Source organism: Poeciliopsis prolifica, unplaced genomic scaffold (assembly GCF_027474105.1).
Source record: "Poeciliopsis prolifica strain line A6 unplaced genomic scaffold, Auburn_PproV2 SCAFFOLD058, whole genome shotgun sequence".
NCBI lineage: Eukaryota > Metazoa > Chordata > Actinopteri > Cyprinodontiformes > Poeciliidae > Poeciliopsis > Poeciliopsis prolifica.
In genome coordinates this window covers 22,716-40,349 of record NW_026562433.1, presented here as the reverse complement: position 1 = coordinate 40,349, position 17,634 = coordinate 22,716, and the positions used below count along the sequence as shown (strand labels likewise).

At 34.8% G+C, this 17,634-nt stretch overlaps 1 protein-coding gene across 1 annotated transcript; it reads left to right on the top strand.

The window, feature by feature from the left end:
* Positions 1–1,107: 1,107 nt before the first annotated feature.
* Positions 1,108–16,121, top strand: LOC129379415 (titin-like). The gene is made up of 21 exons (XM_055060189.1): positions 1,108–1,219; positions 1,322–1,504; positions 1,842–2,024; positions 4,296–4,559; positions 4,833–5,015; positions 5,172–5,435; positions 6,355–6,618; positions 7,058–7,330; positions 8,283–8,355; positions 8,399–8,535; positions 8,639–8,947; positions 10,441–10,710; positions 12,396–12,638; positions 12,765–12,881; positions 12,995–13,010; positions 13,094–13,173; positions 13,941–13,997; positions 14,086–14,199; positions 15,279–15,335; positions 15,615–15,677; positions 16,011–16,121. Exons 1-21 carry the CDS (start codon positions 1,108–1,110, stop codon positions 16,046–16,048), a joined length of 3,300 nt encoding a protein of 1,099 aa, XP_054916164.1. The 3' UTR covers positions 16,049–16,121.
* The last annotated feature ends 1,513 nt before the right edge of the window (positions 16,122–17,634 follow it).

Below are 17,634 nucleotides of genomic sequence, written 5' to 3'. Positions count from 1 at the left end.
TCATTGTGTTTATTTATTTCTATGATAGAAGGAGGTAGAATTTATTTATTCTACCTATAGAATAAATTGATTCACATATTTATCTACTATGTCATGACCAATTGGCATATTAATTATGTAATTCCAGAACATTTTACAACCTGGCGTTTGTCAACTTATTTACACTTGTGTATTTCTCTCTGGGTTTTGTATTAATTTGGACAAGTTTCAATCCGAGAGCCTTTATTCACATATTTTACTGCTTTAGCTGCAGGAGGATTGGCAAATTAAGCTCAGTGATTTAATTGCTGTCACCATCTTAATTATTTTATTACATAAAGTCCATACTTCTATGTACTTTTTGAGAAAACAGTCACAAGCTTAATTTCTCCACTTTCTTTGTCTTGAAATCCTGCGGCCAGAGTTGATCTGACTCATACTGCTAGAGCAGAAACTGGTTGATAAAATCTAAAGAGTCTGCAAAGGCTGAAGTGTCAAATCTGCACAGATGAGAGCAGAAGATAACATACACTGAATAGACAGATGCATTTTGTCGTCATTGTCTCAAGTTAAATCAGATCAAACTTCTCTTGTTTTAGGTCAGCTGGAATTACTTAAGTTGCTTCGGTTTGTTAGTGCCAGAGAGTGTGCGTTGAAGTTTTGGTTTGGTTCATCAGAACCAGCAGGACTTTCCTCCTACAGCCTCAAAAGAGCCTTGCAGCTGTTGACCCTGTTTCCTGTTCATCACTGTTTCAAGCTTGGACCAGTGATTGTCTGCAAAAGCAAAAGTGTAGAAATATTGCTGGTAGCAAAACCTGCAGGGCCCTGATCCCAGAGACCAGTATTAAAATAGTATTATTGATCAGCATCAAATTGAAAAGTTGTTGAATTTTAGACATTGTAATAATAAAAACATTTTCTTGTTTGTTTTGTTCAATTTTATTTTTATTATCACACTTAAAGTAAGTAATGTTTGTATGAACAGTTTCCATTAAACCCAGTGTGATCCAACATCCCAAATGGACCCAGATATACAAAGATGAACAAGTTACTCTGAGATGTGAGATCCAGGGAGGCAGAGGAGCTGAGTGGACGTACGAATGGAGACCAGCCAATGAAAACTCTCCAATGACAAATGAATGGAGGATTATTCCAGCTGTCAGTGGAGATTACAGCTGCAGAGCTGACACAGATGATAATAAAACAGAATGGAGTGAAGCCCTCAGACTGACAGTGTCAAGTGAGTTAGAATACAAATCTACACAACTTAACCAAGAAAACTGAACCAGAACCAGGTCATGTTCTGATGGTTTGATTGATTTTTCTGCTTTGAATCCAACAGCAGATAAACCCAAAGCCACACTGACAGCCGACCCAACAATCATACCAGCAGGGGGCAGCATAACACTGACCTGCTCTGTGGACGGATCTGATGACTGGAAGTTTGATTGGTTCAGAGATGATGAACCAGTTCAGCTCAGTGGAACCAATGAACAACAAAGTGACGTCAGTGTCTCAGAGGGAGGTGTCTACAGCTGCAGAGGAGGAAGAGGAGATCCAGTTTTTCATACAGAAAAAAGCAACATTCAGAAATTGGTGAGTTCAGTTCTATTCTGAAATAAAACAAAAAAGCTGCTTTAAAATATTTATCTGTTTACTGGTCAAGTTTTATTACTGTTTGTTGAGCTCAGTTGTGGTTCACCTTAAAACATAACATGTCTTTTTTCTTTGTCAGTAAATATAAAATGTTTATTTGCATATCATTTAATGAGGCTGATAATCATAAGCTATAAGAATTCAGCATTATCAGTTTTTTTCTCAATATAATTTTCTGTCTTCTGATTGAATATTATACATTTTAGTGTCTGCGCCGACTGTGAAGCAGCATCCCAGCTGGCCTGTCGTATTCAGAGGAGAGACGGTCACTCTGAGATGTGAGATGGAGGACGATGAAGGAACTCAGTGGACGTATGAATGGAATCCAGCCAATAGAAACTCTCCAACATCCAATGAATACAGGATCAACAGCGTCTCTGAGTCTGACAGTGGGAGTTACTATTGCAGGGCTAGTAAAGGAGATCAGAACTCAGGCTGGAGTTTTCCTTTGAACTGACAGTGAAATGTAAGTCTGACAGAAACATCCTCATTCTCACAATCCTAGAACATGGCTTGATTGATTTTTCTGCTTTGAATCCAACAGCAGATAAACCCAGAGCCACACTGACAGCAGACCCAACTACCATACCAGCAGGGGGCAGAATAACACTGACCTGCTCTGTGGACGAATCTGATGACTGGAAGTTTGATTGGTTCAGAGATGATCGACCAGTTCAGCTCAGAGGAACCAATGAACAACAAAGTGACGTCAGTATCTCAGATGGAGGTGTCTACAGCTGCAGAGGAGGAAGAGGAAATTCAGTTTATCAAACTAAAGAAAGCGAAGAAGTCTCTGTTCTAAAAACCGGTGAGCTTTGTTCTTTTTCTGTAATGAAATAACAATCTTTCTTTAAATCTAGCATTTGTTTATCAGATGCTTTTTTAGAAGCCATATTGTAATCCCAATGATGAGAAAAAGCTTCAGTAAAGCAGTTTTTATATGACTGAAACTCCATTTGAAGATGCCTTAAAATGAAACTGTTGTAAATTTTAATTGAGACATTTTGAGTTTTAAATCATCTTCAGTATCTTCAGTTTCATGTTTAAACCCTTTTTGCTGCATCTTTCCATTTATAATACTGAAGGTTTGATCAACTGGACTTTGAAGTAACTTAGAGTTCATGTGCTCGTCTTTGTGTTAGTTGATTTTAATCCAGATGTACTTCAGCTAAGATAAATTAGTGTTTTAGTGCAAAGTTAGTTTGGAAAAAGATGCTGTGGGAAAAATAAGTGTAAATTTTTGAGATTTTGTCATCTGAAGCAACAGAAAACATTCAGTTAGCTGTTTAATTTATTTTATTTCATTTTATAGTATTTTATTTTATTTTGTTTTATTTATTTTATTATATTTTATATTATTTTATTTTATTTCCTGTTTACCTGCATATCACACATGCAAACAACCCAAAAAATATTTCTGTCTGTTTTTATGTTGAAAACTGTTTTGTTTTTGTTGAATAGTTTCCAAGCCGACTGGACTTTGAGTTAGAAAACACAATTAATGCGTTTGTTAAAATACATTTAAAAAAATCTTTTTTTTCTGAGTTTATGAGCTCAGAAATTAAAATAGTTTCTATAAAATTGTACTTTTAATTTATTCAATATCCAGCCAGAAAATGTTTGCTTAAACATTGTTGATGTGGGTGTCATACAGGTGAACATTAGAGATAATATCAGGATATTTCTGACTGTTTTCATGTTGAAAACTGTTTTGTTGTTGTTGAATAGTTTCCAAGCCGACTGTGATCCGACAACCCGGTGGGTCTGTTGTATATAGAGGAGAGAAAGTCACTCTGAGATGTGAGATCAAGGAAGGAGGAAGAACTCAGTGGACATATGAATGGAGAAAAAACAATAGAAACATTCAGAGAAGATCCAGTGAATACAGCATCAATGAAGTTTCTATATATTACAGTGGAGTTTACAGCTGTATGGCTACAGGAGATCATCAACAAACAGAATGGAGCGATGGCGTCACACTGACAGTGAAATGTGAGTCTGATTTAGAAACTATATTGTTTGGATTTAATATAAAACCATGCTTTCTGTTATTTCTGACTACAAGCAAAATAAAAGCAAGAGACTTTCTATTAGATAAATCAAAACAGCTTCATTTCACTGAAGTAAACACTACAGAGTCACTCTGCAGTTCAATGTTAAGCCTTTAATGTGGTACTAAGCTATACTCAACATTTTGAGACAGTTTAGTGTTAAAATAGTTTAGTTTCTCCTGAAGTTCTTATATGATTTAGTGATGTGGCCTCTGTGTCCAGGCATCAAAGAGTGTGTATTGAGTAATCAATGAGTGTTATTGTATTGAGGCTTGTGGTGTAGAAACAGTTGGTGACGTTTGAAGACTCACAATCGGACCGAATCACATGACTGATTCAGAAACTGGACCTTGTGAATCCAAATGCATTGCTGTTTCTCCTGTCATATTTTTTGTTTCAAGACTGTATTGTATATGTTTGCAATGTTTTGTGACTTTCTTTTATGCAACGGACGTATTTTCCCTTGTCTGGCAATAATGTAATCTTTCCTAATAAGCTTTGAACATGTTAATAATAAATTATCACCAAAAGCAAAACAGAGAAACCACCAACCAAAGATTGGTCACTAATATGATTTTCTTTTCTTTCTTGTTTATTTAAAAACCGCAGCAGATAAACCCAGAGCCACACTGACAGCACACAGAACAATCATACCAGCAGGGGGCAGCATAACACTGACCTGTTCTGTGGACGAATCTGATGACTGGAAGTTTGATTGGTTCAGAAATGATCGACAATATTTTGCAACCCGGTTCAGAGGAAACAAAGATCCATTCAGAGTTATCTCTGTCTCAGAGGGAGGTCTCTACCGCTGCAGAGGAGGTAGAGGAAATCCAGTTTTTCATACAGAAACAAGCAACATTCAGAAAATTGGTGAGTTCAGTTCTATTCTGAAATAAAACAAAAAAAGCTATTTTAGAATATCTATCTGTTTGCTGGTCAAGTTTTATTACTGTTTGTTGAGCTCAGTTTATGGTTCACCTTAAAACATAACATGTCTTTTTTTCTTTGTCAGTAAATATAAAATGTTTTATTTTCATATCATTTAATGAGGCTTATAATCATAAGCTATAAGAATTCAGCATTTTCAGTTTTTTTTTTCTCAATATAATTTTCTGTCTTCTGATTGAATATTATACATTTTAGTGTCTGCGCCGACTGTGAAGCAGCATCCCAGCTGGCCTGTCGTATTCACAGGAGAGACGGTCACTCTGAGATGTGAGATGGAGGACGATGAAGGAACTCAGTGGACGTATGAATGGAGTCCAGACAATAGAAACTCTCCAACATCCAATGAATACAGGATCAACAGCGTCTCTGAGTCTGACAGTGGGAGATACTATTGTATGGCTAGTAAAGAAGATCAGAACTCAGGCTGGAGTTTTCCCTTTCCACTGACAGTGAAATGTAAGTCTGACAGAAACATCCTCATTCTCACAATCCTAGAACATGGCTTGATTGATTTTTCTGCTTTGAATCCAACAGCATATAAACCCAGAGCCACACTGACAGCAGACCCAACAACCATACCAGCAGGGGGCAGCACAACACTGACCTGCTCTGTGGCTGGATCTACTGGCTGGAAGTTTGATTGGTTCAGAGATGAAGAACCAGTTCAGCTCAGAGGAACCAATGAACAACAAAGTGACGTCAGTGTCTCAGAGGGAGGTGTCTACAGCTGCAGAGGAGGAAGAGGAAATCCAGTTTATCAAACGGAAGAAAGCAAAAAAGTCTCTGTTCTAAAAACCGGTGAGCTTTGTTCTTTTTCTGTAATGAAATAACAATCTTTCTTTAAATCTAGCATTTGTTTATCAGATGCTTTTTTAGAAGCCATATTGTAATCCCAATGATGAGAAAAAGCTTCAGTAAAGCAGTTTTTATATGACTGAAACTCCATTTGAAGATGCCTTAAAATGAAACTGTTGTAAATTTTAATTGAGACATTTTGAGTTTTAAATCATCTTCAGTATCTTCAATTTCATGTTTAAACCCTTTTTGCTGCATATTCCATTTATAATACTGAAGGTTTGATCAACTGGACTTTGAAGTAACTTAGAGTTCATGTGCTCGTCTTTGTGTTACTTGATTTTAATCCAGATGTACTTCAGCTAAGATAAATTAGTGTTTTAGTGCAAAGTTAGTTTGGAAAAAGATGCTGTGGGAAAAATAAGTGTAAATTTTTGAGATTTTGTCATCTGAAGCAATAGAAAACATTCAGTTAGCTGTTTAATTTATTTTATTTCATTTTATAGTATTTTATTTTATTTTGTTTTATTTATTTTATTATATTTTATATTATTTTATTTTATTTCCTGTCTTTACCTGCATATCACACATGCAAACAACCCAAAAATATTTCTGTCTGTTTTTATGTTGAAAACTGTTTTGTTTTTGTTGAATAGTTTCCAAGCCGACTGGACTTTGAGTTAGAAAACACAATTAATGCGTTTGTTAAAATACATTTAAAAAACTCTTTTTTTCTGAATTTATGAGCTCAGAAATTAAAATAGTTTCTATAAAATTGTACTTTTGATTTATCCAATATCCAGCCAGAAAATGTTTGCTTAAACATTGTTGATGTGGGTGTCATACAGGTGAACATTAGAGATAATATCAGGATATTTCTGACTGTTTTCATGTTGAAAACTGTTTTGTTTTTCTTGAATAGTTTTCAAGCCGACTGTGATCCTTCAACCCAGTGGGTCTGTTGTATATAGAGGAGAGAAAGTCACTCTGAGATGTGAGATCAAGGAAGGAGGAAGAACTCAGTGGACATATGAATGGAGAACAAACAATAGAAACATTCAAATAAGATCCAGTGAATACAGCATCAATAAAGTCTCTGAATATCACAGTGGAGTTTACAGCTGTATGGCTACAGGAGATCATCAACAAACAGAATGGAGCGATGGCGTCACACTGACAGTGAAACGTGAGTCTGATTTAGAAACTTTATATTTTTTGGATTTAATAATAAACCAGGTTTTCTGTTATTTCTGACTACAAGCAAAACAAAAGCAAGAGACTTTCTATTAGATAAATAAAAACAGCTTCATGTCACTGAAGTAAACACTACAGAGTCACTCTGCAGTTCACAGTAAAGCATTTAATGTGGTACTAAGCTATACTCAACAAGTTCAGTTGATTCTAGTCACACTTCCAAATACTGGTTTTTGAAAGATTAGTTTAAAATATTTCTTTTTAATCAGGTAAATTGATTAGGAATGAATTCAAATTTTCAACAATAACTTTGCCTGGAAGCATAAAACATCAAACAGCATAAGTGACTCAGAAGTTAAAGTTGATCTGAACAGATTGTTTCCTCAAACAAGCCACTTTCTAAAGCTTGTCTTGTTTTCTGTTTCAACCAGCAAATCATCCCAAAGCTTCACTAACAGCAAGTAATAACATCATACCAGCAGGGGGCAGTGTAACACTGACCTGCCTTATTGACATTGGAGTTGGCTGGAAGTTTGACTGGTTCAAACTGGAGTCAGATTCTTCTGCAGCTCAGTCCATCAGAACCAGTGAATCAGACGGAGTCCTCGTCATCTCAGAGGGAGGAGAGTACGGCTGCAGAGGAGGAAGAGGAGATCCAGTTTTCTACACTGAAACCAGCGGAAAGGTCACTATTGAGAAAAGAGGTAAACTTGTCTTTATTGTGAAATGAAACATCTTTAGTGCTTCTTTGTTCATCAGTGGTGTTAAAAGTATTATGACTCCAGTGCAACGATCATCATCTGTAACTCCATCTAATGAAGCCTGAAAGCAGAAAATTTGCTCCTGTTCATGTTGATATTTAAACCAGACAATCAATTTCTATGTTGATATTGACAGAGGATTTACTGCAGCAATTTATGTCTGTTTGATGGAAAAACTGTCACAAATGTGATGATATGATGCAAACAGTGCAACATTCTGGCTGTAAGCCAGTAATTTATAGGAAGTGCATATTATATGTCTAATACTGCTTTGTTTTGCTTTATTGTTCTTTACCAGTGATCATTTTTTTTGTTAGTTATAATGAGAGTTATTAGACAGATATTCACATACACTGGATCAAAAGTTATTAAAATTGTTTTCTCAGTGTATGAAGTAAATCAAACAACATTTTCTTATTTTAGTTCAACCAGAACGACCAAAATTATTTCTATTTGCTAAATGAGATTAAAAAAAACCTAGTGAGCACATGTGAGATTTTTTTTTTATTTTCTTTCTTTGAATTAAGAAATGTATTTACCTTTTTTGTCTTTTAAACTGTCTGACTTGAGTCAAATCTTTTGGGTTTCCTTCCTCAACTTTTGATAGGTTAACTATCAATTAATTAGCCTTCAATTAACATTTGAGTTAATTGAAGGCAGACCTGAAACTCACTGTTTCCTTGTTTGAAATGATTGGCATGTCAAAAGCTACAAAAAAAAAAATCCTTAAAAAGATATTTTCACTAAGTTTCTGGCATTTAGCAAATATAAATAATTTAGTTAATTCTAACTAACTTAAAACAAGAGATTTGGTTTCAGACATTAGTAAATAATGTGTATGTGTCTCTTTATTTGGTGTTTGGAAATATCTCCTCTCTGTTACTCATGTGAACAGTTCCCATCACACCAACTGTGATCCAACAACCCAACTGGTCTCAGATCTACAGAGGAGAGGAAATCACTGAGATGTGAGATCCAGGATGATGGAGGAACTCAGTGGACGTATGAATGGATTACAACCAATAGAAACTCTCCAACATCCAGCAAATCCATGATCACTGCTGATAGCAGTGGAGATTATAAATGTAGAGGAAGAAGAGACGGTTTCACCATAACAAAGTGGGGAGTCATCACATTAACAGTGTCCTGTGAGTTCACCCATGTATGAATAATGTTTACATGGATTTTACTAGCAAATTTTAATATGTAATAAAATAATTCTATATGTGTTTATACCTCCTCTCTCTCCAGCTCCCAAACCTCAGCCTGTCCTCTCTGTGTCTCCATCATGGCCGAATCCTGGAGCCTCAGTGACTCTGAGCTGTGAGGGTTTGGAGCTTCAATCAGCAGGATGGAGGTTCTTCTGGTATAAAGTTGTTCCAATCCCAATCAGCACTTCCTACAGCATTGAGCTGCTGCCTAACACCATCAATAGGACTGAGCAGAACTCCTTCATCATTAATGGACCGACTCAAACAGCAGGATATCAGTGCAGAGCAGGAAGAGGAGAACCAAAGTTTTACACTAATTACAGTGAAGTAAAGTTTATCTGGTCTGCAGGTCAGTTTGATTCTGTTCTTTCATTTTGGATTTTTATTCCACAGTTTGTATTTTTGATGAGCTCAGGTTTCTAATTAACGTTGTGAATATTGTATTGTGTTTCTCCTGTTTTTTTTTATTAATAGTGATCAACACACCACTCTGTTAGTTTAGAGAAGATAAATGAAAAGCTGAGACAATTTCGACAACAATAACAAAATAATGTGTTGTGAAGCTATGAAATAATGATGGATGTGATCCTCAGTCATTTCACTCTTTTCAAAGTTTTGCACATCGTAGGCAAATAATTAGCTTTTAACTAACCCTAACCCCAACATGACAAAATTATTTAGCTTTCTGCTGAAAGTCAGTGATGAAGAGAACTACAACCAGAATACAGTAAAGTGTTTATGGGATCAGAAGCTATAAGGAGAATGTTTCCGTCTGGAACCGCTAGGGGGAGCTGTGGTACATGGTCAGCTGCAATAACTTGAAGAAGGAGCTGACAGAGCAGCCAGTTACCTGCTGAACTTTTATTAATACGTTGTTTCATTTTCAGTCGTTTTGGTTGTTATGTGTACTTAGAGTTTTAGTAGTGTTTTACAAAATAAAAATATTGTGTGATGTTTTTACGTTTTAAATATTCATTGATGTATTTACCACTGTAACCTACATTTGTAAATCATATCATTTAAATGCTATTTAGATGTTTGATTAACTATGAATTATTTGCAGAAATATTTGATAGAAGATTCTAAGGTTTTGAAATTTCCTTCCCTTTTAACATTTAAAGGTCAAAAGCTTGGAGTCGTTTTTGACCATTTCTTTTTTTTTTTTTTTTTTTTTTTTTTAGATTTTCCACATAACAATGTGCAACATGCATAGACATTCAGGTCACACTTGAGACAGTACTTTGGAGAGTAAGCATAAACTAATACATGATGAGACAAGAACCAAGAATAAAACAAAGCACATAGACAGAACCCACCAATCATTTCCATAAGTACTTGAATAGAAAGTAGATGACTAAAAAAATAAACAAACAGAGGTAACAGAAAGTAAATAAACTATAAATTAGACAGAAAACAACTAAAACGGGACACCTAAATGGCTTAATGTAGTCTGTGCTACTAAAATTGTTATAAGACTTAGTTAAAGGGTATATGTCAATACAACTTGGAAGTAAGAAACAAATTGGCAGATTATCGCTGTGGCCATTAGTTTTTTTACCTCAATGCTCTGAAAGTCTGACATTATGGACTCTTTTCTTATTTTTTAAAAAATTATATCAACAACTTCAATAAGATCAACATTTATTTCATGTTACTCATATCTTCTTTCTTTCTTTTTTGTTGTTGTTTTTGGTTTCTTTGGTTTTACTTCCCTATATTGTCTGTAAACCACTTATCATTTTACAGATTATTTTACAATCACAGCTCAATGAACATTGTTTTTTTACATTTTCTCAACACAACTGCCTGGAGAAATTTTATACTTTTATGTGTTTTTTTCAGACTCTCATCCAGCAGCTTTTCTCTCAGTGAGTCCTGACAGAGTTCAACATTTCATTGATCAGTCTGTCACACTGAACTGCAGTGGGAACAACACCAAGTGGAGAGTGAAGAGGTTTACAGAATCAACCAGTCCATCATATGTTCAGTGCTTCCACTGGGGGATGATGTCTGGATCCTCATGTACCATTAAGAGACTGGAGGATCACAGTGGAGTTTACTGGTGTGAGTCTGGATCAGGAGAATTCAGCAATGCAGTCAACATCACTGTACAAGGCAGGTTATGAATTTTTAAAAAGGTATTTTTGTTTACTTTTTATTATTCAGAATGACTAGAGTTCCTGTAGACATATGTCTACAGGAATCTTGTGTTTCCTACATTCTTTTCTCTTCAGGTAAATTTTATAAATGAATTAAGCAAAATTCAGTATTTGACAGATGGAGCTGAAGGGTGTTAACATTTTTTGTCCTTTAAAACTGAGCAGCTGACCTTCTTCCTTTGCCTGTTCTGTTTTATAATCGTGTGATCCAAGTACATTTTAGGAAAAATAACAGATAACTCCATAGGTGTAGAACGTGGATCAAAATTACTAATAATCAAATGATTAGAATAGAATAAAAGTCAACTTTGTCATTTCACGTCACAAGTACAAAGCAAAGAAATGCAGTTTGAGTCCATCCAGAAGTGCTTGAAAATAAGAATGTTACAGATGTACAGTATGTTTTATATTAAAATATGCTAACTTTAATATTATTGTACAAAATATTATAATATTAGAACTTTGAAAATTTACAACCGCATATTAACAATCCATTGAAAAATGTTATATAATCTCTCATGTTTCTTGTCTTTGTGAAATGGAGTCTCATTGCAGTTTTTTTTATTTTGTTTAATATGTATTTTCATCTAAAATATTTTTAGGTTGATGTGTAAAATTTTTTGCCATCAATAATAATTCAAAAATAATAATTACTATGTAATATTAGAAGTGCTGCACAGTATTTTGGATTAATCAGAATCAAAATGAGCCAAACAGCGCTCAGCATTTTTATTGCTGTTGTCCTATAGTTTGTATGTAATTGCAGATGAATTTATGATTCTGGTAAATTATACTTCACCAGCTGCAGTGGCTTCAGAAGGCTTGACTGATCCACAGAGAGCAGACACTCAGTATTTTATTTCAATCTGGATCAACTCACAGAGAAAAATAAGCAGTTAGAAGATTTTAATGAACAAATCCTTGGCGCTCGAACCGGCAGAAGACTAGTGAGCGTAGATCGCCGGGGGAAGATGCTGAGTCCGGCGAAGCTCACTAGTCTTACCCCCCGGTCCGAATACTGGTGATGGAGCAGAGCCTTGGATGGAGGAGCGCGTAAAGCGCCTGGAGAATGGTCATCGGGTTGAAGGTGGAGATGGGGAGAAGGTGGGCGCCCGGAGGCTCGACTTCTTGAATGGACAAGGCTTGACGTTGATTGGCTGGGACGCGCAAGGACGCCGATCCTGATTGGCCGCAGCGGGGTGTGACGTGATTGAAGTGGATCAGCTGTGTTGTAGATCAGCTGTGTTCTGTCTCCCAGCTTGAATTCACGCCTTAGCTCCATGTCTTAAATACGAAGAGAAAAAAAAGTGACATTACAAAAGCTGCAAATTTCTTCAATATAAATGAGCAGATATTACTAATACTAATACATTTCTGTTGTTGTTTTTGCAGCTTCTAATCTTCCTTTTGACTGATTTTCTTTTGCAGTTTAGTATGCAGAAAATGATTCTTGAAATGATTTGAAATTATTTATCAAAAAATTTATGAAAAAATAGAGACTGATTGTGTTTTCCATTGGCTTGGTTTAACACTCAAAAATAGAGAATCTACATAAATAACTGAAGCAGCTTTTTCAAAAGGTTGTCAACAGTTGATTGCTTGTCAGTAGTTGATATTCTGTCTATTTTACAGATGATTATGATGATGGTGTTATCCTGGTGAGCCCTGTTCATCCTGTGACTGAGGGAGATCCCGTGACTCTGAGCTGCAGAAATGAAACACAATTTCTCTCCAATGTGTTTTACTATCATAATGATAAACTCATCAATAATGACAGCAGAGAGGAGCTGAAGATCTCTGCAGTGTCAAAGTCAGATGAAGGTTTCTACAAATGTCAACATTCAGGAAAAAAGTCACTAAACAGCTGGATGTCTATTAGAGGTGAGGAGGATTAATATATTTGTAATATAGCTTTATGTAGTTGTTGGAGCTCAAGGTGAGAAATGAATATGTCAATGTGGATGTGATATTATACCTTTGTTTCCTTTCAATATTTAATATTTTCAGGAACTGTGTCCAGTCCTGTTCCCTCCTCGTCTCCTTTACTGCTGATCATTGGACCCATTAGTGGAATCATTCTGATTATTTTCCTGCTCTTATTGTGGCGCTACAAGCAGCACAAAGGTTCGATCACATTGTTTATTTAAACCCTTTAATCAAAGGCACACATTTATTCTGTTCTATGTGACGAATGATTTGAACCACAGAATAAGTAACAAGAAATGTCTTTTCCACAGATTTATGCTCTTTCAGGTCAGTCATTACTTTCCTTTCCTTGATAAAGAACACAGATCTCTGTACTTGTTTGCTGTAACTTTTATCTATTTGTGTTTTAGATCAGAAAAAAACAGTCAGAGGTCGACCATCAATCAAGGAGCGGAGAATGAGTTCAGTGTCAGTAGCTCTGCTACTCCAGGTCAGAATTTAATCATATTCTTCTCATGATGCGTTTACATCTTTTTATTTTTGTCATCAACTCACATATTTATTCAGTATGTTTAATATTTGCATGTTTATGTTCGTAATTAAAATAAGCCACCATAAAACTGATCTGTTATGACACAATAAACTTATCAAGAATGAAATGTGAGATTCAGTTGAAATATATAAAAAATGATTTCAGATAAAAACGCAAGATATTTTTGTCTTGAATAATTTCACTTTCTAACTGTATGACTTTAATGCTGATGGCCTATTAGACTACTGTTCAAAGAAAATAAATGAAAATCCCAAAACATACAACCAATTACAGAGCATCCGATAAGTATTCACATCTATGCACTTTGTCGGCCTTTTATATCGCAGCCTTGTGCTGTGAAAATTTTATTAATCTCTTTCCTCAAAATTCTCCACACAAATACCCAACAATAATAATGTGGAAAATGTTAGATTTTTCCAAATGTATTAAAAATAGGAAACTAAGAAATTACATTTACATAAATATTTACAGCATTTCATTAATGTTGGATGCACTTTAAAACACTTTTGTCTCAAAGTTTTTAAAAACCAGCTGTTCTTTGTAACTGGTTATTACATAACTATTAACCTGGTGCTGCTCTCTGTGGATCTGTCTGTGAAGCCACTGCAGCTGGTGAAGTATTTCTGTTTAAAGCAGATGAACACACAACTGGAGCGCTTAAGAAAACAAGCCGATCTAAAATTGTGAAACATTTTTTGCTGCAGCTGAACCCAGTGAAGTAACGTACACCGCCATTAAGTTCAAAAAGCTCCGAAAAAAGAGTGAGTTCAAAATTACAAACCTTCTACGGCACAAGATGACAACTGAATGATTTCTAACTGTGTGTCTTTGTTTTGTCGATCTCAACAGGAAAACCCCGTAAACCTGAGGAGCCCGTTATTTACGCAGAAGTGAACACAAGTGCTGCAGGTAAAGTCAGTCGGACTTTATATCAAAATGTGTCTTCGTGTCAATACCCTGCAGGTTCAGATCATCTAACATAATTCTACAAGTATATGTAAAAATGTCAAAAGAGAAAGAATCAAATATATAGCTATATATGTATATATATATATATATATATATATATATATATATATATATGTATGTATGTATGTATGTATGTATGTATGTATGTATATATATATATATATATATATATATATATATATATATATTTTTTTTTTTAATCTAACATATCTAGTATAATTTACCAGAATCATAAATTAATCTTCAATTACATACAAACTATAGGACAATAGCAATAAAAATGCTGAGTGCTGTTTGGCTCATTTTGATTCTGATTAATCTAAAATACTGTGCAGCACTTCTAATATTTTCCAAGAGATCCTAATGTTTACTGTCTGATCACAGAGTTATGATAAACTGCAAAGGCATCAGTCAGGAGAAGGGAAAAAAACCCTCAGTATTTTTATGTCTTAAATAGCAAAAGAAAAAAAAAAGTGACATTACAAAAGCTGCAAATGTCTTAAATATAAATGAGCAGACATTACTAATACTAATACATTTATGTTATTGTTTTTGCAGCTTCAAATCTTCCTGTTGACCAAATTTCTTTTGCAGTTTAGTATGCAGGAAATGATTCTTGAAATGATTTGTTTATTATGACTTCATCATCATCAAAAATAATGAACATATCTATCTGTAACATTGACTGCAAACTCTCTCTTGACATCAGCAGAAACAGAGGGACTGAACACTTTTACAGATTGTGTGTTTCATTAAAACATTTGTTGCATGTTAATTTTGCAGTGTAGCAAGTGTTTTTAAATATATTACCCCTCCCCATGTAGCCACACAGCTGCAAATTTGTGAAAAGAAAATTTTCCTTCCCCTTTGTGAAGTTTTAGCTTCCTCAAGATGACACAGTGTTGGATGTTTCCTTTGTCAAATGCAGTCTGTTATTGAAATGGAAAAACAAACTGTCTCTCTTGAATTTGGTTTCAGCTTTTCAGAATCGGACATAAATTTACTGTGGTTTTTTGGTACACAATATAGTGTAAACCATTCCTGTGTTTGATTAAATGAGTTTCCTGTTTCAGAACTCGCTCCAACGTACGCTGAAATCAATAAGAACAGAGCCAAGCGAAACAGGAGAGGTAACACTCAGTTTGCACTCAGTTTCTCATATGCAACATATTTAATAAAATCATTTTAGATTGTAAATTGATGAGATATTTTCACCATAATTCCCAGTTCTAGTAATCCTTTTTAGCATTTTGGATGTATGACTTTGCAGATTTTCCTCTATATGCAATACTTTTTAACTAATGGCGTAAGCTTTGTGTGTGGACAGTGTTAGGATCAGCATAACACTGGGAATTAAATTCCTGCTTGTTGATTTTGTTATTATTAATGCTAATTATCTTCATTCACAGAAAAACCTGCAGCAACAGATGAATCAGTTTATTCTGAAATCAAATCAGGGGCAACTCTGGAAGGTGAATCTGCCTTTTAGCACACCATGCAAACTTAGATGTTTGTGTACATGCTTATCTATTTTGGTACTTTTAAATATAACTAATATATGTCTCTGATCCAAAATGCTGTGAAAGTGTGAAATATATAATCATCTATTTTCTCTGTTACATAATTAAAACATATTTAGTTGTATTAAGTGATACTGTAAGGGAATTCGTATTAAAATCTCTGTCTTTTGGAAATAAACTATAGTATTGTATTATATTACAGTCTAAGCACTGTGGACTTTTTCATGATGTTTCTATGTGCTCTTAATGTCATGTTTATTGTTTCCTATTTCTACAATGCTGCAGACAAAAGATGGGAACAATTGGCTGAAGTTAATGGATGAAAAAATAAATGATGTTTCTCCTTAGATTGAGCATTAAAAAAGCTAAGCTTTCTTTATTTTATTTCATTTTGTACAAACTTGTTACATTTAATAAATATGTCACATTTCAATGTGTATTTTGTGTTTCATTTGTTCATAAAAAAGAAAACACCAAACACCATTTTGAGGGTTCTGGCAGTATAGCCCGTTTCAGCACTGGACAGCTCCCAGAATGCAACACAGCTGTGACGACAGAGCAATGTCGCGGCTCGTGCTCGCGCATCTCTGAATTTCTATCACTGCGCGGGGTCGCGCGCGCTGGCTGTCACTCAAACTGGACGAGTTGGAAAGTGATGTTGCAGAGGAGGTTCCCCTGCTCTGGTATTAACGTGATACAGACGCACTTTATCAGAATACGGAGGAACGGGAACCAACGTAAGCGTCAACTCTAAACGTCACGCTGCTCGTTCGGCTCGCGCGCTCAACTCAAAGCTTTCGAGAGGAAGAAACTCTGAAAGGTATTATCAGACATTATTGGTTTCTGTCAAAGACCTCTTTAAACTTCGCCCTCATTCTTTCTGACCCTCTATATTGTTGAAGTGACTTCAATAATGACGGATGTTTCACCTAAAAAGCCCCGCTTATAAATCCATCAAATTCAAGTCTCCTTCATTGCTCTGTTTGTCACCATAACGAGACATACACATATTCATTTGTGTATGTATATATTCATATATTTATATATGTATATATACACATATTTATTTATGTATGTATATATACATATATTTACATATGTATGTATATATACATAAATATGTATATATACACAGATTTATGTATGTATGTATATATATATATATATATATATATATATATATATATATATATATATATATATATATATACATTTACATATGTATATATACACATATTAATTTATATCTGTATATATACATTTATTTATAGATGAATGTATATATACACATATTTTTATGTATGTATATATAGATATATTTATATATAGACTGTAATTATGAACTCCAAATATTATATTTAGAATTTATTATACATCCTGCCTAAAAGTGTTTTCCTATCATTTGTTCTGTATTTGAGCTGCTTGATGGTAGCAGCCCAGACTCAGCATGGAGGGGATAATTAGGAGAGTGGGTATGTAGATTCTGCAAAGAGTAGACGCCTCACAAAATATGCATAGAGAAGCTCAATTTGATTCCAACTGTATCTGGAAATTCCAGTTCTGCAAACAATTCCAGGTATGAGCTGCAGTGTCTTTAAATGGCACATATGTTTCTCAAATATGAACCATTTAACAGTTTTTGAAACCAATGAGCCCTTTCTTTAAGACATCCTTTATATTGGCCAATTTACCAGACTTTAGTGGGGGAACCGGAGCACCCGGAGAAAACCCACAATCACTAAGAAACAACCTACAACCACAAATAGAAAGAGGCGCCCAGTCAAAAACTGAGACATCTCTTCTGTGTGGCTGTGGCTAAGCTACGTGGAATATTACTGTTTTTATTGTGCAATATTTGGACATTTTTGAAAGGGTTCTAATTTCTTGTTTTAGTGGCCTCCTTGCATTT

What these genes read in the sequence shown, in the direction of transcription:
- LOC129379415 (XM_055060189.1), top strand. Translation starts at nt 1,108, where the DNA reads ATGACAAATGAATGGAGGATTATTCCAGCTGTCAGTGGAGATTACAGC. An exon ending in GGTCACTATTGAGAAAAGAG is followed by an intron (nt 7,331 to 8,282) that starts GTAAACTTGTCT and finishes TCATGTGAACAG; the next exon opens with TTCCCATCACACCAACTGTG. An exon ending in TTCGTGTCAATACCCTGCAG is followed by an intron (nt 14,200 to 15,278) that starts GTTCAGATCATC and finishes TTCCTGTTTCAG; the next exon opens with AACTCGCTCCAACGTACGCT.